The following is a 14,542-nucleotide window of genomic DNA, read 5'->3' as shown; positions in this document are numbered from 1 at the left end:
GGCAGGCATTCTCCAAGGCATGTTCTCCTGAGTCATTTCACAGGAACCTATCTGGTTTGGATTTTGCCATTGGCTTTGCTGAAAATACAGATGTGAAGCAGCTCTTGAGAACAGAAAGACAGAACATTAGCATAAACTTGTCTCGATGGATACACGGAAATTTACAAACTGCTGCATTGAAGAAGTAACCAAATCAAATGGTTGAAATGAGGATAATTTCTTTAGTAACAATTAATGGCCATGTTTTAGACACCAGGAAAAAATAAAATCAGTCAGTTACAACATCTACAGTAAAGCATTGCGGAGGATTAATTAAGGGCTGAGGTCACATCTCAGCTAAAAATGTTGCTGATCTACACAACAATGATGGCATCCTGAATGCTGACAAGTGCAGGCAGATTTTGATCCATCATCCCATTCGTGGGCAGGGATTAGTCATCCAGCGAGATAGCGATTATAACGTACAGAAAATGTATATAAAAAAAAACATGTTGATGGTAAAATCGCTAACTGAACATTCGGAGCCATGTGGATTGGTTTGCCCGAAGTCCAGATACGAACATTATCGACGCTGTATAAGCACGTGCAGCAGGTGAGAAGGTCAAATGGTGAACAAGACGCTTGGATGAATTGTCGGAAATCATAAAGAATGCTTGGAGAAACATTTCACTGTTAACATCATGGAATATCACACCGTGTATGTTTGAACCACATCTGGATGAAAAGGCTGTGATGAGACCATCGCATTTATCCTGTTTCGTCGGATTGACTCTTCAGCTCGCGGAATGGAACACATGTTCAGTTTGACGTCCTATTTGTAACAAGTATCTATTGAGTCAGGCCCGAAGATAGATGGTGTTTCCACAAGTTTGAGGCAGCAACAAAAATGTGCAAAAACCTAACAAGACTTTACCAGCCTGCCTCGTCCACCGAAGGACGAAGTGGTGAACGTGGTCCATTGTGTTCCATTCAATACATTCACAGAGAGCTCTCAGTCACTCAGAAGGAGCACAAAATAGTTGGAGAGGGCTTTATCGGCATTTTCAGCATTTCAATCAGTCTTGTTATCAACCGCTATAAATCCACTAAGGTCTTCAACACGAGAATCAAAATGATTATTGGTAAAATGTTAATAATCCTCAATTAGCTGTGCATGTTTTTTCATACGATACTGTACAGTAATGATGTTCGTAATAGGCATCCACAACCACCCTTGACCATGTTGTGGAACATCGGCCGAGGCCCTCACCTTAAAAAAAAAATTCCACCCTCACTTTTTCACCTTTAAATTTGTTTTCTCCGCAGCCGCTTGAGCGATTGACGGCAAACTTTCAACAAAGGAGCATCTACCCATGCAGAATTTTTTTTAAAACTAAGTTACGTGATGCTTGGATGGAAAATGCGGCCAGCGTTCCAAAAAGTCTATTTTCTGTTGGCGTGGGTTTCAGGGTGATTCACGTACATCAGGAATAAACGGTCTCGACATCGCTTCGCTCGCCTCGGCCGAAAAAAAAAAACCATCATTGGTTTCAGTTTTGCACGTCATTGCTATCAAAAGCATTTATTTCCACTGTGAATAGAACCCATCATCCCAGCTTCAACTAAATGGTCAAATCATACGATTAATTGCAGTTTCTTCTTTACTGTTGTCAGGACTGTACTTTTGCTCAAAAAGCCAAAGCTCTCAAATATTCTGGAAAGGAAAAATAAATAAACTCTGCTCAACAACTTCCATGCCACAAACATGCACCAGATGGCAGAAAAAAAAAACGTCGGACTCGTATAACCACATGTTCCAGAGTGCTATGGGTGGTATATGCACTGGATGCATCAGCAAAGAAAATTAGACAATGGGATCAGCATGTTTCTTTGACTTTAGGACACAAACCAATTTCCCTGTTCTACTGCAGTCACAAAAGCACCCAACCAAACGAACAGCTCATCCATTTGTCCCACTGTAAAGGGAACGGTGACTTTTCATTTGAAAGAACATGAATTTAGGTTACCAGTGCTCAATCAGTTGCACCTCTGGAACAGGTTGGTGAGTTATGGCACATGGTGAAATATCGATGGGAATTAGTAAAGAGTACAATTAAGGTACACACTCTGAATCGACAAGACTGCTCATCCAGCCCGGCGTGGAAAAGCTAGACATCTGTGGGATGGTGGGCATCTGCGGCAGGCTAACGGGCAGAGAAGGAACTTTGGGTAGGGGGACAGCTGGCAGGTTACTGGCCAGATTCCTGGAAAGGAAGGAAAAGAGAAAGGAAAAAAAAAAAGTAGAAGATGAACAAGAAACAGCCCTGAAGCAAATGGAAATCAGAAAAGTTGGTCCGCTGCAGAAAGCCAAGAGAAACTTCCAGGCCTGATCAGAATGCAACAACATTTTCCCAAAAGAGCATTCAAAATAGCATTCTTCGAAACAGATAACAACAGTACATAATAAGACAATAAAACTTCAATCAACCAATAAATTTCTTTTCTATAGTACTTTTCAATTTCGAAGCAGCATCTCAAAGTGCTTTACAAAGAAGGAAGATGTAAGGAAACTAAAAATTAGGGAAAGGCAACTGTTAAAAAAGCAGACACAATCGATTGTTTTCAAAACAAAGAGAAAAAAAATTGTTCACATTATCAGATGATGGGGGTGGGGCATCTATATTTAATATTTAAAAATGGTGGCATACTCTCCCCAACCTCATGCACATACATAATATGTAGATGACTCCTTATGGCTATCTATTTATTATGTACATGTCAGGAAGAGGGGGCTCTAATTTGAGAAAAGGAAAATAAGAGAAGATGACAAAAGAAAGGAAGGTGGGGAGTGTGGAAGTAAAAAACAATGAGGAGTAGATTGGTGTTTGGGGAGGGAGGGAAGGCACGCAGCAGGTGTTGGGGGAATGGGTGGGGGGTGGGGGTAAGGGACTAAATTCCACCATATCTGTGTACTTAAGAAATAATGTCTTTGAAGCCAATTTACTGAGAGAAAATTCACACATAGTAAATTTATCTTTGCTATTCTGAACGAAATGCTTTCCACATTTGATATAATTTAAAAATAAAAAAACTGTTTGATATCCATGGAACTACAATGACAACAATTTCCAACTTCACCCCAGTTGTAACTAGAATGGCACTCGGTAGAGCGCATGCCTCAGCCATGCTGATTAGTTCACCTTTTGTATCCCACTGTTAGGCCGGATCTGGATTCGGACCAGAACTAAAATTTGAACGTCTTGTTTTCATCACCCAACCAACTCATCTACCAAGTTTCGTCCGATTCCGTCCACAACTTTTTGAAATATCATGTTATATACTGTATATGTCGTTTTAGTCTGATCACTCAATGGTGAAGAATCACTTAAAAAATTATTGAATCCGGATTCTGATCTTCACCAAAACCGAATCAATTCTTCCTTGTTACATACCCAACCTGCCCACCAAGTTTTGTTCGAATCCGTCTTCAACTTTTTGAGACATCCTTCTGTATGTCGTTTTTAGTCCTATCTCTCAATGGTGAAGAATCACTTAAAAAAATTATCAGATCCAGATTCGGATCTTCAACAAAATCTAAATCATTTCGTCCTCGTCACATACCCAAGCTCTCCACAAAATTTTGTCCAAATCCGTCCACAACTTTTTGAGATTTTTGTTCACAAACAGACAGACAGACAGACACAGACAGGGGTAAAACACATAACCTTCCTCCACCTTCGGTGGTGGAGGTAATGAATGCAACCAATAAACACCAGAGCAAGCAGCTGGAATCAGGACACTCCTGATCTCCATGTGTTTCACAAGTACCTGAGCAGGCTGTTTGCCGATGACAAGGAGGAGGTAAATTATAATCAGTGATAAAATGGAGATCAGGAGTGCCATTGGGGGATGCTTTCTCTGGTGTTTCTTCATCAACAATCTCTCTGACTCCCTGGAAAATCCTCGATCCCTTCGCTGATGGCTCCACCCTCTGCTATGATATTCCTCATTCTTCAGATAGGCATGTAGCACCCCCTTCTCTATCTGGAGACCTTGGTAGAATCACAAGCTCGTCAAAGACTTGGAATAAGTCTTTCAATCCTGACAAATCTCCAACTCACTCTCTCTCTCTGTCTCTCGCTCCCTCTGAAAGGAATATCTGGGCAAACCCTCCCATCTAATTTCTTAACAATCCTCTTTAAAAAGTTCAGTCACTCAAACTTTTGGGGCTCACTATCAGCCATGATCTTTCCTCGGTAAACCACATTTCTAAGTTGGCCTCCAAAGCCAGTCACCGACAGTGCATCCTCTGTCATGCAAAGTCCTTCCTTGGCACACCTGAACTCTTATCAACCGACAAGGCCTCCATCTGCAATATGATGGAGTACTGCTCTCCCCTCTGGTTGGGGCCCCTGCCTCACACCTTGCTCAGCTTGATACTGTGGAAACCAAAGCCTTCAAGATCATCGTAATCTCCCATGATGAAGCTGAGTCTCTGGACCTATCTCTTTCACATCACAGAAAGGTTGGTGATATCTCTCTTTTCTACTGCCTTACTGGTCTTGCACCCTCTATCCTTTCTTGCCATGCTGTATCCACCCCTCCCCCTCTCCCAGGTTTCTGCAGGGCAAACACAGTCAACCAGCAACGCCCTTCTGGTGAAACTCCCAAAAATCCAGAATGACTGTTCACCACCACTCATTCGTTCCTATATTTTCCCACCAGTGGAACCAACTTTTTCAATCTCTCCAATGCCATTCTTCCCTCTAGGGCTTAAAGACAGTCTGATAATCACCACCACTTCAGAGTATCCCCCGTACACAACTATGGAATTTTTTACCCCCGTTAACTCTCCCCAAGCCCACCTCTTTCCAAGTTTCCAGTTTTTCCTTCCTGAGAGTTTGCAGCTGTATCCATCTTGTTCAACTCCACCCCCCACTCCCATGCCCTCCCCTTGCCCTCATTCTTCCCCACATCCCTTATTTCTCCAAGTCTCATTCTATTTTGTCCCTCAACTCTACTGTTAGTGTCTTTAACCCCCTCCCCCTCTCTTTTTACTGTTCCTTTTCTTCCGTTACGTCCTGATTCATTCTATGTTCTAGCTCCTCAACATTGCACACAAGAAACCCCACAAGGCAACAGTAACCCTGAGACAAAAACATCCAAAGAGCAAAGTTTATGAAACATATCTAAAAATACCATTACTACTGGAGTGGATTCGGAATGCATCACAAATTAAATGGTGGAATTGTTGGGAAAACAAGATCAGATCGTATTGAACAGCGATGAAAATATGTCATGTTGAACCTTGAGTAAATGCACCGTATCAAACGAAATAAAAGGCTTTCATCTTTTAGGAGTGTGTTTTGCAAACCATTAAAAAAAAGGACCAAAAACAAAAACGTGGAAGCAGAACCTGGTTCGATCTCACTCATCATGGACTACAGGATATCGGTTGACAGCACAATGGAGTTTCTTGTGGGTCGGCTCTTCTGAAAATCAAAACTATGACCTCCTCCCACCGATTCCTGTTTCTCCTCCTCCTCCTCTTCCCCCCTTAACACCTCCAGCTTCCACACTCCACTCTCTACAAATCTACTTACAAATACCATATTAATAAGTGATTATAACAGATGTACAAGTAGCTATTACTATTGCGCAAGTAAATATAAGCAGCATATTAAAAATTATTATTCATGGCAATCGTATATTTGCTCGAACCAAGGGCTAACACTTGAAAACGGCTGCACCTCATTTCTCACAGTAGTTAACATACTCGTCGGGTTTTAGTTGAGATTTTGTCCGCCAATTCAAAAGGACACTATCGCCTTCACAGACACGAGTATTCTGCTGTATCACAATGGAGAAGAAGCCAACTCACTTGACTGGTTCCCAGGACTCCCGTTCAAAGCCTCTGTGGATGGACTGTGCAATGGAAGACTCCATGAGATCCACGTAGCGTACAACCAGTGGGGCAAACAAGTCCTGTAGGTGCTTGTGGAACTTTCCGTGACAAAGATTGGCTGGAAAATATAAAGTGACAATATTATGGAGAGAATGATGCAATCTTGTCTGCGCGGAAGTTATGGATACGAAACAAATACATTGTAAAGATACGATAAAAATGTTGATCCAGAAGAGACAAAAAAAAATGGGTAATTCAAAATCTGAGACAACGCAGAGCTGCATTTCTTGAAAACCTGAATGTAATCCCCAACTTAAGAAAAAAAAAATAACCCACAAAAAACACAACAGGCACCATGACATCAATTCTGGATGGAATATTGCCATAAAACAGCCAAGTTTGCATTGTCGAGAAAATAGTTCAAAATCTAATATCTAAAACAAGGGATAAATTATATTTAACATTTAATGACAGGATACAATCAGGATGAACCCCAATTATGTTGTAAGGTTTAAAAGAGAAACACGTCATACGTCCATATGAATCATGTAGCAATGGTGGTGAACTTCACCCACTCTTTTGAACATTCATTGAAGAAGAAGGAATGAGGAATAAGGTGAAGAAGATAAGACATTTCCATAAAAGGGGTCACCCATGATGAGGCAACTCAGGCGAGCATCAAGTTCAGGAGGTCAGCCAACTGTGTGACGCTGCATAATATGAACTTACCACATTGCGGTTGAGGAGAGATATCCAGAAAACTACATTAAAAATACAGTCAAAGTTTTGTGAAAATGCAATTAAAGGTCAACCACAGCTAGAATATCCAGTCAATGGAATTATTTCAAAGAAAAAAACAAGATAAACTTTCAGTTGAACTTCAAAGATCGGATATTCTCCGTCGTACGCACATAGCACATACAAACACGTTCTTTTTCAAATATATCCATGTACAAACAACTTTTTAGTATTACTCGATTTGACGAGAAATTAAGAGACTATACCAAATCGGTAAATAAACTAGTCTAATAATATTTTTTATAAAGCATTGCAGTGAAATCTGATCCAAATAATTTTAAAGCAATATATGTATTTGTATATTGTAATCAGTAAACTAGTACACATATTAAATGAATGGCAAGCGTCTAGTATAAACAGGTGAACATTGGGTGGCTTTGACACCATCTTAGGTTGAAATTGAATTTTTTTTTAAAAAATCATTTGTTAATTTCAACTTCACTACACCAATAGTATACCCCAAAAGAACCTCCCTGCCCAATATCATCATCCTAGTACACGTATTAAATGAATGGCAAGCTTCTCAATAACTTGCACCAAAAACTTTAACGTTGATGTGCTACAAAAAAGTTAGGTTCAAAACAGGTCAAAAATTTAAAAAAATTTTTACTTTCAACTTTACTCCATCAATAGTATACCCCAAAGGAACCTCCCTGCCAAATATCAGCATCCTAGTACACGTATTAAATGAATGGCAAGCTTCTCAATAACTTGCACCAAAAACTTTAACGTTGATGTGCTACAAAAAAGTTAGGTTCAAAACAGGTCAAAAATTAAAAAAAAATTTTACTTTCAACTTCACTACATCAATAGTATACCCCAAAGGAACCTCCCTGCCAAATATCAGCATCCTAGTACACGTATTAAATGAATGGCAAGCTTCTCAATAACTTGCACCAAAAACTTTAACGTTGATGTGCTACCAAAAAGTTAAGTTCAAAACAGGTCAAAAATTTAAATTTTTTTTAATTTCAACTTCACTACATCAATAATATACCCCAAAGGAACCTCTCTGCCAAATATCAGCATCATAGTACACGTATTAAATGAATGGCAAGCTTCTCAATAACTTGCACCAAAAACTTTAACGTTGATGTGCTACAAAAAAGTTAGGTTCAAAACAGGTCAAAAAAAAAAAAAGTTACTTTCAACTTCACTACATCAATAGTATACCCCAAAGGAACCTCCCTGCCAAATATCAGCATCCTAGTACACGTATTAAATGAATGGCAAGCTTCTAAATAACTTGCACCAAAAACTTTAACATTTTCACGCTGACGCTCACGCTGGGGGTATCGCTATAGCTCTCTGTTCTTCGAACAGGCAAGCTAAAAATGGAAGGAGCAGATGTGAACCACATTCTCACACTGTAAATGGATTCTCAGGAAGTTGGTGAGAATGGGTGGGTGGGATGAGAAGGCCAGAGGGAAGACGAGAGTGTTGATAGCGCATTCGATTTGATGGTTTGGGTTGGCATTGCTAAAAAACGCATAGCACGGGACGTTGGGTACACCGATGCCTACTAATCTCATTTTTCTGCATGTCATATATGTACAAACTACATTGATCACGATATCAAAGTTTTGCACTGTTCCACCATCCACAGCGGTTTGGGACAGTCCCCATTCTTCGATGAGATGTGTGACTATACCAGCTATGGCTCACGGTGGGACAGCACTCTAATGTTGACATTATTGTTTTCATTTCCTGTGATGGTGAATCCCAACGAACAACTTTAGTTACAGGCAGTGGGTCGGCTTTGGACCAATTCTGATCAGGGATTAGCAAACAGTAGTCTGGCAATTCATGTTGTTGTGGTTCCACTTGCTCATTAATTTTAAAAATACATCTAATAAATATGAGATGGGAAGAAGGAATAAGAAGTAGGCAGTCTTCACAACAGGCAATCTGAGAGTTGGACAGGTATGTGGACGACTCCAGACTCGGTGGTGTATAATGGTTCGAGCGTCAACACCGAGTCTGGAAGTTCGGCGGTTCAAACTCCGGCCGAATCATACCAAAGACTTTTAAAATGGTACGTGCTGCATCCTTGCATCCTTGCTTGATGCTCAGCATTTAAAAAGGATAGAGCACAAACAACCATAGGTTGGTTACCACTGCACAGTGTCGATGGTCCTGGTGGTCTCCTCCTGCATTGAAGTTCCCTGTAAAGGGAACTCATTGTATTATTATGAATGAAAAAAAGAAAAGTGGGTAGAAAAGGTACACACGGTCAATGCGCAAGTAATCATTGAGGAGCTGAAAAAGTGGGAAGCTATCCCAGCTGTCAGGTGGTTGCAATTCCAGGGCACTGTCCATGTCCACAGCATACAAAGATAAAAATGTCTCGGAGTGCTCCACCATGACATCTGACCACCAGGCGAAGGCCTGTTGGGATGGAAATACAATATTAGCTTCTCTTCATCTGATATTGATGATTAATATCTCCTATAGATGACATCCCATCCCCACATCCCCATGCCATGCATGCCACATGTTGAGGAATTATCACCTGGTTCGTGCAAGGAACATTCCATTGATCATTTCATGTTTTCACTTCTATGTTAAAGGGTCTATGCCCCCTGAATATATGAACCAAAATATCAACATCCTTTTTTATTCTTTTAAAATTTTTTTTAATCATTACACGTATTTCATGTTGTATTCAATTTGCCACCAGCATCAAAATTTGAGATCACGGGGATCTGCGAGAACTAATTTAAAGTCTCACATGCAAGTTTTGACCTCCATTACCCTTCACAATATGTTTGGGAATGAAAACATGAGAAATGTTGTCACACTACTTTCATCACTACTCTTTTTTTTTTTTTTTTAGAGCTACACAAGCATCACAAGCTGAGAGTAATTATTTTGCATCAAATTCATCCTTAAAATCCCACCTTGATTGTCAGCAAAACACAGCAGCTGCTCAAAGCAGGTTCGCTGGACATGAATAACCAAACTAGGGTAACCATGGATGAGATGATAAAAAAATCTCAAATTTCTTCTATGTTTCCACGACAGAGAAGTGACCAGGTCAGTTGATAATTTCTCTCCGTTGTAGAGTGGTGCGTCAAGACGGTCCTGGCCTTGTAGTTAGGAAAATGCCCGGCTCATGCAGCCAACTTCATGTGCTTAATGGAATGAAAAACCAATTGAATTAGTTAAGCAGACTCGGTGGGATAATAGCTTGAGCGTCCACTCAGAGTTTGGGCAGTCGGCGGTTCAAACCCCGGCCGAGTCATATCAGAGACTTTGAGAATGGTATGCGCTGCTTCCTTGCGTGATGTTCAGCATTTGAAAAGGACAGAGGAGGATGGACAAACAACCTTAGGTTGGCAACTAGTGCACAGGTTTGATGGGCCAAATGGCTTGATCCTGCGTTGAAGTACCTTATGAAGGAACTTGTATTCTATGAGAACACTGATATAATAAAGGCACCATGTATAACCAAATACAGTGATAAACCATGTATAGGCATGCCCAGCCAGGTAAAAACTAATGCTGTCGCAGGGACTCCGCTAGGTATGTGGTTGGCCCCTGACAAAACCTCGCGTTGGGGGGCCCTTATATCGGAGGACCAATCAAATGATGACGGATCTTCAGGTGAAGAATAGATATACTGCAAAAAATCATTACACACTGAAATACTTCTGCTAGCATCCTGTAAATACTTCCGCTAACTGGAGGAGGTATTGTAAATTTGAGTAAATAATTCGTCCCACGTAGCCGCAGGCTCCGCAGCCACCTCATGGAAGATAGGGTATCCTCAAAGTTTTCATGTGCTCCATTGTACTCCGTACACCTGAATAGCCTCACAGGTAACGGCCATGATTGACACCAAGTTAATGAATTAGAGAAGGACCTTGCCTCCATTGTAAATCCCAACGGTCTGAATGGATCCTAACGATGCCCAACGATGATGATACCGGTCGGTCGAGTGACTTTCGATACCTCCTGAGTGATGGTTTTTGTGCCGACACCTTGTATAATTTGTCTTTACCTGTTAAAACTGCACTGACCAAGAAGCCTCAGAGCTCTATGATCTGAAGGTATCTGAAGGTATTCTCAGTTGCAAACAGCTGTGGTCGATAAGGGTGAGATATTGACTACTGTTGCCACCAAGAGTGAAAAACGTGATTGGCATCGAGCTTTATATTTGTGGTGGTTTTTCTCTCGTTGATGACGAACAATGTTGATCTCATAACCGATGTATTGAACGTCATACTGTGTTGAAAACTACCGAATGGTCTGAACCTGCGATGTACAAAATAATAATTACCAAGCAAAACGGTGGGACTTTTAGTTACCTAAAGCCATGCAGATTAGTCAAAAGTGAAACCGTCACATTGGCACCTTGTGGATGTGAAATCAAGTGAGAGGATTAAAAAGAAAGGTTAACGAACAGCAAAAGTGTTCAACAGCCATCGACACTTTCATGCCCGATCAATTCTGCATAAGGCTGCAGAGGCAGCATGCATACAGGCAAATCTAAACGTCGCAAACTTCCCGTTGTTGACATGCCACTCAAATGCACATGCTGGCCAAGCAAGCAACTGGGGGAGAAAACAAAACCACACAGGAAGTTGCCATTTGAACACGTCCACGTATTACTGAAAAGTGCACATCTTCTTTGCAGGTACGTATTTAATATTAATACATTGCATTACATACAACGATCAATCGGATGATATCAATTTATAAACGGTAGCAATCATCGTACGCAAGCATTTTATCCCTAATGTTATTAAACGACGTGGTAAACTGTGTTCATGTACGTCGGCGTGCAAGGAACTCCAGCACAACCTGTGCGGTTGTTTCCCCCGGTTAGGTTGATTAAGTTTACACAACAAAGGTTTGTTGATAAATTTGGGTTCCAAGGTTAAATAAGCCTGTTAAAATGGCAGCACCAAAAGTTAGGCGGGCCTGCCTGCCGTGTTACCCAGATTTTAACTGAAACGTTGAGAATCCCAAACATGTCACATTATGAGAGAATATGCGGTGAGGAGTGGTGTTTATATCGCTTGGCATAGTCGACGGCGTGCTTGGTAAGTTGTTGGATGAACAAACCGCTACCAAAAATGAAAAAAAAGGTGCGTGCCTTCAAATCAGCATGCAAAGTCCCTGGTACAAATACCTACCTCACTTCCCTGAATTACGTCCAGCCACAGAGGTGGGAGAGCAAAGGAGGGGATTTTCAATATCTATGTGCTTGATAAATGTTGCATTCTTACTTAACCCAATCCATAATCATTGGGTTTCCATTTCCACAATACAATCGATGCAGGCAGTCCTGAGATAATCATTACTATCACTCTGCTGTACAATGTACTTCGAATGGAATTTAGCTTCATTGCTATCAATTAAACATTGCAATTGTAATTGCTTATTGATGTTGCAGTCTGGAATGAAAAAAATGCAAAAAACACACACACACACACACACACACACACACACACACACACACACACACACACACACACACACACACACACACACACACACACACACACACACACACACACACACACACACTTCTGCACCCCTCAACCTCCCTCCACTCTGTGAAGAAGTGCATGGTTGTTCGTCTCTCCAGTTCTAACCTGTCTGCTCAATTCCACCCATTCATTCTTTTCGCAGCTTTGGAACCTGATGCTCAACTCTGGATCCTGCTCCATTCCTCCCTCCAAGCCTTCAAGATTGTCATACCCACCATCTCCTCTCAAGCACCAAGTCTGTCATGCATTTGTTATATCCTTCATCCGTTTCTCAACTGTGTAATACACTCTCAAATATGTACCCTAATTATGACAATAAGTACCCCCACCCTTTTCGTCTCACTGTTCCATAAGTCTTAAATTCAGTATTTAAATTAAAAAAAACTGAACCAATGTTTATTCTATCATTATGATTCCAGGAATCTAATTGCCTGTTTATTGTAATTGGGTACGGTGGCCAAGTGGTGAGGACACGGCACTGGCATACCACAAGCTGTAGGTTAAAATATCACTGAAGGAAGCGGTGTTAATGGTTTGGATTGTAAACTTCTGGAAACTGGTCGAGTCTCGTGTGAATTTCCACATCACCATCAAATAGTCAGTGAAAACCTAGCCAGCTCACTAATGACATTCAGAGGGGGATATTTGCTTGCCACGTGTAGTGCAGTCTCGTTCCAGTTGAAGTTTCGTTGACCATCTCACACATTGACTCACAGTGACTTGAGATAGGCACTTACATACTGGCCAAAAAAGGAAAAATTGCTAAAAAAAAAATCTCCTTGAATAATTATCTATGACGAAAAAGACAAGTGTCCGCGTCCATCTGTGTGTCTCGCTTCATTCTAAAAGGTTCCTGCAGTCGTGGAATTATAAAAAATGGAACCGTGGGAAAGCTACTGATCGATTTACATGGAACAAAAATTTATGTCCATCGAATATCAGAGGCCTGTTTTAAAAGCCCTCTTTCTGGAATTAAAGATGAAGAAGAAGCCTAAATGGGAGCTTAATGCAGCGGTTCCAAAGGTAACATTTATTATTCTATGACAGCAGGAACCTGAAGGACACAGAAGGAGCACTGCCAGACCAAGGCCAATATGTTTATAACTGCTACATGAAACACTTTGTACTTTAGGATCACCCTGTACATGCAAAACGAAGCAAACTAGGAATACGCTGTGCTGTGTTGGAGTATTCCAACCCATTCCTGCAGATAACTGATTTTTAGATCCTCGTGGAGGATCTCTAAGTATAACTCACGTTGTTGTTCTTCATCTTCTTCTTGTGGACTTTTTTGTTTCACAGCCTACAGTTTTCATCGAAACTTCCTGAAACTTGGCATATATAGTAACCATCTCGGATTTTGGCATATATAGTAACCATCTCTGCAGACAGTAACCATCTCCGATTTTGAAAATTCCTCCTAGAAAAAAAGTTATGAATTCAAAATATCTCCACTAATGGAAATCGCCTAAAAAATTATCTCCGAAACTAGGCAAGCTTTTTGAATTCTGTTTGTGGGAATCGAACAGGGCATTAGCAGAGATGAATTACCGTACATACGATACATCAACTATGACGTCATATCAATTTTTTATGACGTCATTCCTATTTTTTGACTTTTTTTGTTTCACAACCCAGAGTTTTCATCGGATATTCGTGAAACTTGCCATGTATATGCAGAAAGCCCACGCACAGGCAGTAACCATCTCCAATTTTGGAAATTCTTCCTAGAAAAAAAAAAGTTTGACGTCATAATATCGCTGCTAATGGAAATCGCCTACGCCATTATCTCCGAAACTAGGCAAGCTGTTTGAATTTTGTTTGCAGGAATCAAGCCAGGCATTAGCACAGATAATTTATCGCAAACCTGATACATCACAATGACGTCATATTCGTTTTTATGACATCATCATTAAGAGGACGAGGATCTTAGCTCATTCGAGCTTGTTTTCGAGTGCCGGTCACATTTTCCATCCATTCATCACGTAACTTTGTACGAAGCTATATTTAACCATTGCACACATTTCTTATTCAATCAACTTGGTCGTGGGATGGCTTCGAAGGTCGTAAAACACAAGTTGATCAGTCTTTCCTTCGTGTTCGGGAAAGAAGGTGCACAGAGCACACTGTACTATTGCAAGCGCATCTACAATTGCCACTAAAGTTTGCTCGAGCCGAAATTTGCTGAGCCCAAACGGGGGGGGGGGGAGGGGGGAGAGAAACGAGAAAAGGCAGGAATCCCGAATAAATTTCCTGCAATTTTCCAGGAATTCCCAGGAAATGATTTCCCGGCAAGAAAGACGAGGTTGTCGAAGAATACTTGCATGTGAAATTCAAAATTAAATGAAAAAAGTTGAAGGTC

At 40.8% G+C, this 14,542-nt stretch overlaps 1 protein-coding gene across 1 annotated transcript in view; it reads right to left on the bottom strand.

The window, feature by feature from the left end:
• LOC147032614 (calcium-dependent secretion activator 1-like) overlaps positions 1-14,542 on the bottom strand; it is a 488,157-nt gene that overhangs the window by 121,025 nt on the left and 352,590 nt on the right. Inside the window, exons 20-22 of the mRNA XM_085850762.1 lie at positions 8,914-9,070; positions 5,861-6,002; positions 2,106-2,243 (exon numbers count right to left, since the gene is read on the bottom strand). Coding sequence (XP_085706888.1) covers positions 2,106-2,243; positions 5,861-6,002; positions 8,914-9,070 — 437 coding nt within the window. The remainder of the gene's footprint in view (positions 1-2,105; positions 2,244-5,860; positions 6,003-8,913; positions 9,071-14,542) is intronic.

The sequence above is a fragment of the Eptatretus burgeri genome, chromosome 2 (genome assembly GCF_056783735.1).
Source record: "Eptatretus burgeri isolate ZD-2024b chromosome 2, Ebu_testis_v1, whole genome shotgun sequence".
Classification (NCBI taxonomy): Eukaryota; Metazoa; Chordata; class Myxini; order Myxiniformes; family Myxinidae; genus Eptatretus; species Eptatretus burgeri.
Note: the sequence above shows the minus strand (reverse complement) of the source record. Positions and strands in the feature narration are given on the sequence as shown.